The 12,694-nt window shown below is 59.4% G+C and overlaps 2 protein-coding genes across 11 annotated transcripts in view; both read right to left on the minus strand.

Moving 5' to 3' along the window:
• Positions 1–1,395: 1,395 nt before the first annotated feature.
• Positions 1,396–8,825, minus strand: ARRDC2 (arrestin domain containing 2). 2 transcript variants are annotated; one of them, XM_057710118.1, is made up of 8 exons: positions 8,109–8,825; positions 4,900–4,966; positions 4,532–4,679; positions 3,909–4,011; positions 3,563–3,819; positions 3,264–3,426; positions 2,826–2,983; positions 1,396–2,575 (listed from the first exon to the last, which is right to left on the minus strand). In XM_057710118.1, exons 1-8 carry the CDS (start codon positions 8,707–8,709, stop codon positions 2,522–2,524), a joined length of 1,551 nt encoding a protein of 516 aa, XP_057566101.1. In that variant the 5' UTR covers positions 8,710–8,825; the 3' UTR covers positions 1,396–2,521. The 2 variants fall into 2 exon arrangements, with proteins under 2 accessions (XP_057566101.1, XP_057566102.1); XM_057710119.1 differs by lacking the exon at positions 8,109–8,825 and adding an exon at positions 5,059–8,093.
• A 189-nt stretch (positions 8,826–9,014) lies between these two features.
• KCNN1 (potassium calcium-activated channel subfamily N member 1) overlaps positions 9,015–12,694 on the minus strand; it is a 41,298-nt gene continuing 37,618 nt past the window's right edge. For 8 of the 9 annotated variants that reach the window (XM_057708877.1, XM_057708876.1, XM_057708879.1 and 5 more), the window contains one exon: positions 9,015–10,665. In XM_057708877.1, coding sequence (XP_057564860.1) covers positions 10,411–10,665 — 255 coding nt within the window. In that variant the 3' untranslated portion in view covers positions 9,015–10,410. The remainder of the gene's footprint in view (positions 10,666–12,694) is intronic. The other variant, XR_009049183.1, reaches the window with a different exon arrangement.

The following is a 12,694-nucleotide window of genomic DNA, read 5'->3' on the forward strand; positions in this document are numbered from 1 at the left end:
GAACCCCAAGTCTGACAAGCTGCAAGCTTGATGACAGATCAGCTGCCCAGGGCGGATGCTGCTGGACAGGGAGGTCTGGGTGAACCCCAGGACCAGGAGTGGCTAGAAATCGGGGCCCAAATTTAAACCAGTGGAGAGATGTCCCAGTCTCAGGTGGAGAAACTGAGGCTCAGAAACCTCAGGTTCTCCGGCCCATCATCACATGGAGAGCAAAGCCTGAACCCAGAGCTCCCAGTGTCCACCCCTGGGTCTTCATCCCCGCCCCTCCGCCCTGCCCATGACCACTCTGGGCTGCCAGTTAATTTTCACTGCCTTGGGCAGGCGGGTAGGCACAGCCTGGGCTTTCAGAGGCCGTCTGATTGGGCCCCGCCCAAACAGGGCGTGGCCTCGGGTCTGGGGCGGAGCCTAGGCTGGGAGTGACACGTGGGTGTCACGTGACCTGTAGGGTGTGGATTCCAGAGTTCCAGGGGCCAAAGTTTTGAACGGTAGCTCCGTCCTTCCTGTGAAACGCTGCGCGAGTTACTGCATTCCGTTGAACTCACTTTCCTCACCGGCAACTCCAAAAAAATGACAACCTCCACACCTATAGGCCTGCCTTAAAGCCCTGTGAGTATTCAAACGCTTGTACAAGCACGACCACAGAAACGAGCCACCATCACCAGGAGGTGGAAGTGACCCAAATGTCCATCAACAGGGGGCGAGAGGGTAAATAAAATGTGGTTCACCTACACAATGGAATATTATTTGGCCATAAGAAGGATTGAAGCACTGAGTCATGATGTGACAAAAGTGGTTGAACCTCCAAATACTGTCACACTGCGTGAAAGAAGCCAGACACAAAAGGCCACATATTCCATGATCCCATCTCCAAAAGTGTCCAGCACTGGCAAATCCAGAGACAGAAAGCACACGAGTAGTTGCCTGGGGCTAAGGGAGGGGGAATAGGGAGTGACTGCTAATGGGGACAAGGTCTCCTTTCTGCTGAGAAAATGTTCTAGAACTAGCTAGAGGTGATGGTGGCACAACACTGGAAAGGTCCTAAATGCAAAAGAATCGTACACTTTCAAATGGTAAATGAATTAAATCTCAATAAAAGCAGAAACAGCCCAGACTGCATAGATAGGCAGGATTCTTCCGCATCTGACACCCCCCTGCCCCGCTCATCGCCTCTGCCTGCCCTCCACCATCCAGGCTCCCTGGATGGGGAGAGCGTCTGCCACCAACCTGAGCTGCCTCCCTACGTGTCCCTGGGCCTCACCTCTACTTACTGGACAATGGGCCCCTCATCGGTTGACTCAGCCTGGAATCTCATGGGAGATCCAGACCCAGGATGGTGGTCAAGGCCACCCCAGCTTCCTCAGCACCTGGGGGGCAATAAACCACTAGAGCCAAGTCTCTTCCTCCATGCTTTTTATTTTTAAAAAATAATTGTACAAAAGAGAACAATTTAAGGCTTATTGGAAATGCGGAGTCCCAGACGGGGGTCCTGCCTCAGCCGGGGCTGGGACTCTGCACTTGGGGGCTTGTCCAGCTGCCCCATCATGTTTTGTGTTTCCAGGACACAGGGGGTGTCCAGAAGAAGCACACTGGCCCTGCTGTGTCGCCCCAGGCTGACCTCTCTCCCCGCAGCCTGGTTCAATGCTCTGTTGTCCCTGTCTTGAAATTCTTAATTCTTGAACAAGGGGCACCACATCTTCATTTTGCAAGTTACGTAGCTGGTTTTGTCTGTCCCACTCTGAACCTGGGTTTCCTGGGCCACATTATACCCAGGTGGCTCTCACGTCCTGAAGTGTGTGGAGGGGCCCCAGGCAGTCCAGCCCAGGCCAGGAATCTCTAGCTTGCAAAGGTTTTAAAGGCTGGAGTCGCTGCCCCTGCCATCCTCTGGCCCCACACAGCTCCCATGACTCACTTCCCTGAATGCCTCATTCCTGGGCCCTCTCGCCTGCCGGACCTTGCAGTGTGACCTCAACTGAGGCACTTGCTCTCTGAGCCCCAGTTCTAGGATGAAGGGGGCAGTCTCCAATCATCACTCAGCTCTGACCTTCTTCCACTTTTCCTTCCCCTTGCTTGCCTGCCAGCTGAGCTCTTATTCATGCGCCAAAGCCTCAGCTAAAATGCCCTTTTCTCCAGGAAGCCTTCTCTGCTCCCTCTTTGGAACTCTCCCAGCTCCAGTTCCGTTCCTCTGGTTCTGTGGGCCTGGAAGAATTGACGTCTGGCTGTCTCTCCCAGACTGGAGGCTTCTGGAGGACCACAGGCCGGCACAGACAGGTTGAACAGTCTCTCGGATCCTACTGGGGGCATTTGATACCTTATGAGGACCAGTCCAGACATGTCAGACTCCAGACTGGCTCTTCCTCTGTTCTGTGTGATGTTGGAAAGGCCCTGCCCTGTTCTGAGACTCGGTTCCCCCAACCTCAATGCGGTCAGGCCGGTCTGCTCTTGATCCAGCCACTCCTCACTCATGTCCACGGTGGCTGGAAGCATGTTTACAATCTCATCCCTCGAAGTTTCCACTTGCCACTCAGCAGGTCATGCAGCGGGGCCTCATGGCCTCTGAGGGTGGGTTTGGATCTTCCTGTGGGGGAGGGAGAGGGATGATCCCATCAAGTCTCAGGAGGCCCTGAAGGCTGGGAAACACCCCTCCCATCCCTGCTATCTCCACCTGCGCTCTTGGCCAAGGGGCTGACACCTAGGAACAGACCGAGGTGCAAGGCAAATGTATAGGGGTTCCATCATCACTAAATATTCATCTGGGACCCCCCACCCTCATCTTGGCTCCCAGGGCCTGGAGAGGCACAGAGGCTTCTTGAACCCCCCAAGCTCACCTCGGAGTACAGGGGTGGTGGGCGGTAGCGGAACTCCTGGATGTAGGCGAAGAAGGGGCCTTCAACGCTCATGTCAGGGTCCTGCAGTAGTGCGAAGGGGCTCTGCTCCATGGCTGCCACCTCCTCGTCGGCCACCACCTCTGAGTACTCGGGAGGGGCTGGATACCAGAGACAGGGAGACAGGGTGGGTGAGGCTGGTAGAGGAGGAGGGGAGCCCCAGAATCAGGGACAACAGCCGGGAGCTGGCTTGTGCCAGTTCTGGGGCTGCCGGGCTGTGCGCCCTTGAATTGGGGTTCTGGGGGAACTCATGCTGCCGAAATAACTGTTACGCAACACTTTTATACATGGGGGCATGGAGGCTGGGGGAGGGAGAGCCAGCCAGGTACCCACCTCTGCCCACCTACTACGCCCTCCCCCGCAGCAGGATGGAGAGCTCACCTTCAGGCCGCTCCGGCGGGACCCCCAGCCCCCAGTCCAGCAGGAAGCTGGCGTGGCTGCCCACGCTGGATGAGCGGCTGCCGAAAGGATGCAGAGGAATGGTGCCGATGACCAGCGGCAGCTCGAGGAGCAGCCTGGATGAGCCCGGGATGTCCACGCAGACCTGGAGGAATGAGCCATGATGGAGGGCGCCCAGGCAGCCTCGGCCACACCCTCCTTCTACAGAAGGAGGCCTTGGTGGGCGGGGTAAGAGAGACACACAGCAGATGCAGCCACCCAGGCCTCTGAGGATACTCTACCTTGAGGGCGTAGTCCACGTGTAGCACGCGGCAGTGAAGGATAGAAGGCCCCACAGGAGGGATCTGCAACGCCCGGCCCTGCCACAGCGCCCGGCGCCCGGGGCCCACAGGCTCCCCTGAGAGGCTAGCCACCACTGCACGTTTCTGTTTGCGGGCACCTCGCGCCATGAAGGTCTGTGTCTGGACCACGGCCGCCCGAGGCAGCACTGGGCGCGTGGAGCCGTTGTCGATCTCGGCGAAGACAGGGATCACCTCACCTGTAGGGCGGAACAGCAGGGCCTCAGTTTCCCCATCTGCAACCCCAACGCTGGCCTTCTTCCCAGTCCAGCCCCCTGCCACCTGCTACCTGGTGTGTAGCCCTTGCGGTCGATCTTGGCTGAGAGAGAGACAAGGCCACGGTTACTGTACCAGGATCGGGCGATCTTCTCCCGAGCTCCCGCTTGAGGGGCCTGGTGGGATGGAGGAAGAGAACGTGAAATGGATCCTGTAGTACCAACCACAGACCCTGTGAAGCTTCTAAACCACCCTCAATTGAAGGAGAATTTGGGGCAGGGCCGTAGTGTCCTGGTTTCTTTTTAAGAATCTAGGAACTATTTGTAAAATGGAACCAGGAACATCACCCATCTTGTTAAGCTGAAAATGAAGTAAACAAGCCAAGCACTTAGTGTGTAATGAACACTCAGTAAGCCATTATTATTGCATGCTCTGATTGTGCCCCATTTCAGAGGGGAGGCATGGGTGGTTCAGAGAGGGTGAGACACTCACCCAGAGCCACACAGCCAACTGGTGCAGCTGGGACTTGCACCAAGTTCCGCTGGACTCCACAGGCATTCCCATGCCTGCCTCCCTCCCTGCCAGGGGCTCAGCTGTGACTCCCACTTTGTGAAGGGAGTGAGGAGCCAGTCACCCAGTAGCCAGGACCCCTGCCTGCGGTGCTCCCATCCCACCTCCCCAAGGGCAGCCACTCACCAGCAGAGCTGGTGTGTTGATGTCCACAGGCTCGATAACAGTAAACACCTTCCTTGCCCGGCGGGCAGGGACCCAGGGCCGGTGCAGGGTGGCTTTGATGCAGTATCGGACACTGCCATGTTTCCCTTCAAATGACGTCACTAGCGTCCTGGGGGTGGAGGGAAGGGGCTTCAGGGGGCGAGATCCAGAGACATGGTGGGGGGGGATTCCCAAAGACTTAGGGGAATGAAAGACAGGAGACAGGCCTGGGGGGTCCCCCAGGGAGACAATCTTGGGGCTCGGGGGTCCCCAGAGTCGTGGAGTCCCAAACCTGGAAGGGGCTGCAGACTTAGGGACTCCCCCACAATCCTGCACCCCATTTGACTTACGGTGGCAGCTGGAAGCTGAATGGGAACTCATGGCGCCCAGGAGGCAGCGTGGTGACCTCTCCGGTGTCTGCAAGTAGGAGCAAGAGGGGAGAGGCTCAGTGGCTGCAAGGGGCTCCCGGAGCGCGCCGCACGCGCCGTGCAGGGGTCCCCGGCTGGTACCTGGCGCGAGCAGCGTGGCACGGTGACTCACAACCTCCACGCGCTCGCTGTAGCTCTGGGTGTACGCGGTGCTCGAGCCCGCGCTGCGCGACTCGGTCCAGTGCACGTGGGCGCGACCCCGCGCGCGCAGCTTCAGGGCACCCACGCGCGCCGGGCCCGCCAGCTCCAGCAGCACCCGGCCGGCCACCGCCTGGCCGCCGCTGAACACGGGCTCAGCGCCCGCGCTCGCACCATCCAGCTGAACCGCGAACGCCTTCACCTTGTCGAACAGCATCGCGGCCGGGATACGAACTCGCGGCGCGCGGCCTCTGGCTTCGAACCCGCGACACGGCGGCGTGAGGTGCGGACGCTGTAGCCTCAGGATGGGAACCCACCAGGCGCACGCAGGCGCACTCACTAACCCGGCCAGAGACTCTTCAGGGCCTGCGCCGGCGCCGCATTTATACGGCAGGGAGGGGCGGGGCGAGACGCAGGGCCCGCCCCCTGAAGGGAATACGCCAATGGCGCGGCGAGAGGCGTGGCTCCGCCCAGGAGTGGAGCAAAATAACAAAAGCCCCGGCTCCCGGCCGGCGGCCCTCTACCCTCTGGGACACTGGGGTGAGGCTGAAACATTGGGGGACAGAGCAAGTATCTCTCAGACTCCGGAGGTAAAGAGGAAAAACAGGCCTGGAGGACCCGGGCCTGAGGTCACCCAGCAAGAGCATTCTGCCTTCGGTTTAATCATCAACCGGCCGCCACTTGCAGACGTGACTCGATGCACGTCCAGCCCGAGCTGGAGGGGTGTGTAATGGCCAGGTCCCAATCGGGGCCCTGAGAGCCTAGGACTAACCACTCGGGCCTCGGTTTCCCTCGCTCTGTGCAACGGGGGAGGGAGGCAGAAGTGGACCCCCGCCCCGCCCCGGGCTCTTGCTGTCCCCTCCTCTGATTTGAAACCCGCTCAGCTGCCTGACCCGGGCTAGTGACAGCCTCTTGGAGCCTGATTTTCCACGTTTATGGAGCCAGAAGAAAATCAGTTCCCGACCTCGGAGGGCTGTGCATGAATCATGGTGTGGCCCCTACTCGACCCCTCCCAGAGCCTCTGTCCAGAGTCATTAACCCTCTGCTGACACACTGTCACTCGGCTGCGCCTGACCGCTTTTGCCCCGACGTTCCTTTCCAAACTTTCAGCACCTGTCCCCCTCCCTGCAAACTCCTACTTGTCCTCTAGGCCTAGCTCGTCCCCTCACAGAGCCGAGTGCCGGGGAAGCTCATGGAATTCCTGGGTTCAGGGCTGCTATGTTGTTTGGGGGCGGTCACCCCTCTCTGGCCTCAGTTTCCAAAGAGAAGAACCCGAAGCAGGGTTTCCAAGTCAGGAGCTACCTGCTTGCGATCTGTGGAGCGGCTGCGCCCTCTAGTGGCAGTACGATGCACTGCTGCTTGAGGCCCCCCCGCCACCACCCCCCGCCCCACCCCGGCCATCACCTTTGAGCCTGGCTCAGGCCACGCCGGGACCCCCCCTGAGGCCAAGGCACACCCAGTGCAGGGGCGGCCATAACCGGACACAACCAGTCAGTGATAGGGATTAGGGCAGGCCGGAAGAGCGGGGTAGAGGCTGTCCACTCAATGATCAGCTTGGGGCGGGTTGAGGGGGGGGTACCTGGAGGAGGGGGCCCTGGGACTGAAATAAGGGGCTGGGACCTTCTCCCAGGGCCAAGTGGAGCCTAGCAAGACAGGAGGCAATAAGCCCAGGAGGAGGTGGGGAATGGAGTGACCCTAGGGGGATGGGAAGGCTCATTCTTTTGGATTTTTTTTTTTTTTTTTGCCGCAGCACAAGGCATGTGAGAATTTAGTTCCCTGACCAGGGATCGAACCCACGCCCCATGCGCCCTGGACCCGGAAGGCTCATTTTGAGCCAGTGCCCTCAGTCCACTTCACAGATGGGTGCCCAGAGGCCCAGAGAGGGGCAGGACCTCACTAGAGGTCACACAGCAACTCCACAAGCTTCGCCCTTCCAGTATCTTTAGGGAGCTCCCAGTGAGTGGGACCAGGAGGACTGTAGGGTGAGACCAGCCCCAATTTCCCTCGAGTCACAGGGAAAGGGAAGTGTCTACAGGGCCCCTTCCTGCCTCACCCCATGCAGGCTCCACCTCGGTTTCCACAGCTGCTCAGGCAAGAGCCCCCACACCTGGGGGCTGTTGAGACAGGGTTGCAAGCCTGTAGGCAAAGCATCTAGTGTGTGCAGTGCAGGGGAAAAAAAGGGAGCTGTGGGCGAGGAGTCAGGTTTGAGCTGCTTCCTCCCTCCGCCCATCTTGCAGATGGGTATGGTAAGGTCTACCTTCCCCAACAGAAGGTGGCCAAGGGCAGGCCAGAGAGGTCAACATCCTCTTCAGCCACACAGCACTGCTGGGGCACAGACTTACTCCTTCTGTTGCCCCCCTTTTCTGCCCCTGACTGGCTGCATGGACTGAGGGTGGGGGACTGAGGTTCAGAGCAAGGTAGGGACATGCCCAAGACCTAAGGCTCCCAGCCTGATCTGACCCCACCCCAAGTCTTCTCCCTGCCTGGGATGCATTTCCACCCCCTCACCTGCAAACACCACCAGAACCCCCAACCCAGCCAACAACCTTCCTGTAAGAACTAGTAAGGGGCACCGGGCAGGGCCTGACAGGGGCCTTCTCTGGGAATCACAGACAACAGGCCTGGAGCTAACGTGGCATCCTGGGGTCCTGAGAGGCAGATATCCCAGCTCCACTAAGGGATTCCCCCAGACTCCATATGGTGGGGGTTCCTCACCGCATAGCCTCTAGGTCAAGGGCGTCCGGGCTCTGGATGGGGAGCACACCCAGACCCTGGGAGGCGTTCCTGGGAAAGAGGGTTTTGGTAGGAGGGTGGGTGGATGGGTGTCCCAGTAGAAGGGTCCACACCCCGAGGAGGAGGTCTCCACCTCTTGAGAAGAGTCACCCGACCGCACAGCCTCTAAGTCGAAAGGCTGGCTTTGGAGAGGGGCGCCCAGACCTGGGTGGAGGGTCCGGGCGGATCCTGGCTCAGGGTAGGAGGGATGAGCGGCTCACCTCGGAGCAGCAGCTGCCGCCGCCGCAGGTACGTCTCGGCGGCCGCGTAGTCGCTGGACACCGCGTTCACACCCACGCTTCGGCCCTCGAGCCAGTGCGTGACCGCCCCGCCGCGCGCCGCCACTTCGAGCGCTCGCACCCGCAGAGGCGCCGCCACCTCCAGCAGCACCCGGCCGCACAGGCGCTCCCCGCCGCGGTACGCGCCGCCCGGGCCCCGCGCCAGCTCCAGCGCGAAGCTGCGCACGCCCCCCGGGCGCATGGCGCGGACCGGGGCGCGCGAAGGGGAGGACGCACCGGGCGAGGGCCCAACGGGCACGCAGCGACCGGGCGCGCGTGTGCAGCCCGCCCTGGTCTCACAAGGCTTCTGCGAACTTTGTGCGGGCGCCGCCGGGCTCCGGCCGGCGCGTAGTTGGCCGACTTCCTGGTCCTGCGCGTCCGCCCCTGTGACGCGCTGGGGCCTCCGGGGACGTGCCGCCCGCCTGTCCGCGCGGTTGACTTTGCTACCCCCCAGGGCGGGGCGGGCCCTGTTTTTGTGGGGTAGGCGCTGTTGAGTCAGAGGCGGGCGGGGGCGGATGTGGCTGGCGCGGAGCAGAGCCGCCATCGGGCTCCGTCTTGTAGACTCATTCGTCCCCGACCAGGCACCTTTGGACCGGGCGCCGCCCCAGCCTCCTCCCCGGTCTCCCTGCCACCACCTGGTTGTTCCTCAAACGCACCAAGCTCGGGTCTTGATTCTCGGCCTTTGCACTGGCTGTTGTTGCTGGGAACGCCCTTCCCCAGAGCTGCTCGCCCACCCGCCCACGCCCAAGTGTCACCGGAGTCAGGCTCTGGACTGATGATTTCTTTATGGCTCTGGTCGCTGTGTTTGTGACTGCTGTTTACTATGCCGCCTCCGTCAGACTGGGTGCTCCCAAGGGTGAACACGGTGCCCTATTTTCGGCATCCGATCTTACTGAAGAGGAAACTGAGGCCCCCAGAGGGGCAGCCACTGGCTAGGGCCATCGGCCGCCGGCAGTCGGGACTCGAACCCACGTCTGACCGCAGCCCACTGACACCTCCCTAGACCCTCCTTGCTCTCGTGCCCCACCTGTCACCCCCGGGAGGTGGCCCATGGCCTTATCAGAGGCTGCCAGAGCCCGGGCTCTCAGCTAGACCCAGATTAGCCTCCCTCTCCACTCAGGGCCCTGTCAAGTGCCTGTCAAGCATCTGTCAAGTGCCTGCCGCTGCCACCTGACTCCAGCACTCAAAGCCCAAGGCCTGGAGGGACCTTTTGATTCTACTTCTGTCTAGAAACTTTCCCCCATCCTGCCCCAGAGGGGCTTCTCTAACCTCAGGATCACATCACTCCCCTCCCCATGGAGTGCCCCCCACCAAATCCATTCCTCCCTTTGGCCTATGGACCCCTGAGTTGAAATCCTGGCTCATTCCTCACTCTGTAGCCCCAGGCAGGTGGCTTCACTTCTTTGAGTCTCCCCATCCTACCCTGTTCAGGTTCTGGTGAAGTCAGTGTGATAATTTACATTACATTGTCTGTATACAGCAAGTGCTCAATCCGTGTCCACCGAAGACGGAATGGCCCTCCTCACTCGTGTTACTTCCCCGTCTGGACCATGATCCACAGCTGGGCTGGAGCCTGGCCCCTAGTGGGTGCTCCAGCAATGCCTGCTGGAAGGAGGTTCTGACTCTCTGCTGCCTCCTGCAGGCCAGGGCTGGGCCACGTTCTCTGAAGGTCCCTCCGTTGGTGCCCCTGGCAACTGGTGCAGGTGTCCTCAGGGAAGTGTCTCTGATTGAGTTCAGGCCCCGGAGACTACCAGGCTAGGATGGTGATGGGGATGGGGTCACGTTGACCCCCACATCCCGTCTGGAACCCCAGGGCCAGGTGTCCGCCTCCCATGTTGTGATTATGAATGTCCCCGAGCCATGCACAACAGGCAGCAAGTGGGTGGGTCCTGCTTTATTTGGAACTGGCAAGGACCCCTCTCCTGGCTGCTCCTCACCCAACCGGGGGCCTGGGGAGAGCCGGGGGGCCAAGGGACCAGAGGAAGCTCCAGGCTCCCCCAGCTCCAATCAGGGAGGAAGCGGGCGGTGGCCCACCCCTGCCTTCGCCTACGGTCCGGCCCTGCCCTCTGCCTGGACAGTCTGGGTGGGGCGCGGGGGGGGGCGGGCAGGCCCCAGTCCAATCAGCCCAACTCAGCTTCGGCTCCTTGAACTCCAAGAGGCGCCACTGTACAGGGCTTCTTGGATGGCATGGAGGTGACGGCCACACGATGGCCAAGATTGAGGGGTCCGGTGGCAGGCAGGGCCGTCACCCGCAGTCTGAAGGGGCCATGGGTGGCCACCGGTGTGGGGGACTCGGAGCCACCTGGTCCAGGGGGCCGGAGCCAGGCCGGGGAGGCAGGGGTGGTGGGGACGGGTGTATGGCTTGGGCGATGAGGCCGGGCAAGGCCTGCAGGGAGGCGCCCAATGCATCCAGGCGGCTTTCCAGGGCAGCCAGGCGGGCCTCAAGCTCCTCGTGCTGGGCGTGCAGCTCCGACATGAGGTCGTACATGACAGTCTGGGTCTGCCAGAGACAGAGAGGGTGGGGGAGAGAGGAGAGGCCAGGTGAGAGAGAAAGAGAGGGGTAGACGCAGAGAGGTGGCCGAGCAGCCCCAGTTGGGTGGGGGTCCGCTAACGGGACCCAAGTGAGGAGCAACTGTAAGGGCACCCCCGGCCCAGCCGAAGGTATCCTGCTGGACCCCAGGGAGCAGTGGGAGTATATGTGAGGGGAGCGGAGACACAGGTCTTGAATGCCAGGCTTGGGGCCAGCAGTCCAAGGGAAGGTCAAGGGAGGTCCTAGGGCCCCACGGATGTGAGGAGCATCGCCCTGAGGGGATGAGCGAGCCACATGGCGCATAAAGCCAGAGGGCGGTCTTGGGTGATTCGGGACTGGTGTTGCTCCAGGCTGGGGTCACGGTCGAGGGGGAGGAGGTTCGGTAGTGAACTATCCCCTGCATCCCACGTTAGACTGGGGAGGGCATAGGAGTCTGAGGGCACAGGTGACCACCCCAAGGATCTGACCCCATCACAGACGGGAGAACACGAGCGCCACAATTACATCACAGCAGGCGGTGCGGCACCCCTGCCACCGCGACTGCTCCCCACAACCCAGCAAGCAGGGGCTGGTTCTGCCACAGGCCAGGTGGGCCTGGGAGTTGCAGGGGGGAGGCGGGACATGCAGGGACAGCCTTCAGTGCAGACGCTGCTCTAGCCACCAGGTGGTGCTAGACCACGGTTCGGCGTCTCAGCCCAGCTCCTCCCAGATGAGACCCTGCGGGGGTTACCGCGGCTCACCACCTGTCCTGGGCCTCAGATGCCATGACTGAAGGGGTTGTGCCACCCCCCCACCCCCACCCCCACCCCAACCTCTCGATCTGTGGGAGGAAGACCAGTCATCCACACCACATGTCCTTCTTTCCGCACTGTACCCGCAGTCTCTCCCTTCCAGTCCACAAGCCTTTACCTGGGCCGTGCCTTCCACCCTTTCCTGTTACTGGTAGGCCGACCCCATCTGAGGGTGGACAAATGCCTCTGGGCCGCCTGTAGGGCTACAGGCGCTCACCCCAGCCTGCCTCAAGGGGCCACACAGTCCCCAGGGCCAGAGAGTAACATCTGGAGGCATCCAGCCCTTGGATGGTTCTTTTTGGCTCTCTCTGAGGTTTAAATTTTTATTAGAATATACATTTCGTTTTTGTTGGAGAGATACAAATTAAATCAGCACCCTTGGAAAGCATTAAAATTTAATATTGGAAAACATTTTAACCTCGTTAAATTAAAAAAATTAGAAACCCTATAATCCAATCCAGTGAAAGACTTACTTCAAAGAAGCCTTCATTAAATGTATTTTGAGAGAAGTATACTGCTGTCATTACAAGGTTTAAATAACTTTTAGAAATTCACATTTTAATCATCTGTACTAATGAAGGAAGTGTGATATGGATAATCGAAACTATAATATCTAGTACCTGAGTTTTTCAAAGCCGTTTAATATGTATTTGGAGCTGTAATCTCATATGACATCAAATTAAGTTGGCCAAGGATTTCTATATGCTGTTAGGATTATGTTCTTTCTACTACCGATTGAATTATTTCTTCAGTGTTCTAGAATATGTTTTTCCCTCTGTAATGTTCCCTTCCAAATTAAGTTTCTGTAGGTTAGTATTAAATTATTATTATTATTTTCCAGCCACTCCACGTGGCATGCAGGATCTTAGTTCCCCAGGCCAGGAATTGAACCCCCACCCCCTGCAGTGGAAGCATGGAGTCCTAACCATTGGACCACCAGGGAAGTCCCCCCCACCACCGCCCCATTGGTATTTAATTAAATTGCATTCTCTTGCTAATGGTGAAGAGAGCGAGTCCAAAATGTGATGTGTGTCAGTAGTAAAACAGAAGAGGACTTAGCATTTTCTAAAGATAAATTAGGCCCAGATTGATTAATTGGTTAGAAGATGGAGCCAATTACCAAAGTTCACACATGAACTATTTATGAAAGGGCAGAAGGGAGTTCAGAAGAGTGCGACAAATATTCTAAGAGCCTCCCCAACTGAAGT

This window comes from Hippopotamus amphibius, chromosome 15, assembly GCF_030028045.1.
Source record: "Hippopotamus amphibius kiboko isolate mHipAmp2 chromosome 15, mHipAmp2.hap2, whole genome shotgun sequence".
NCBI classification, from domain to species: Eukaryota; Metazoa; Chordata; class Mammalia; order Artiodactyla; family Hippopotamidae; genus Hippopotamus; species Hippopotamus amphibius.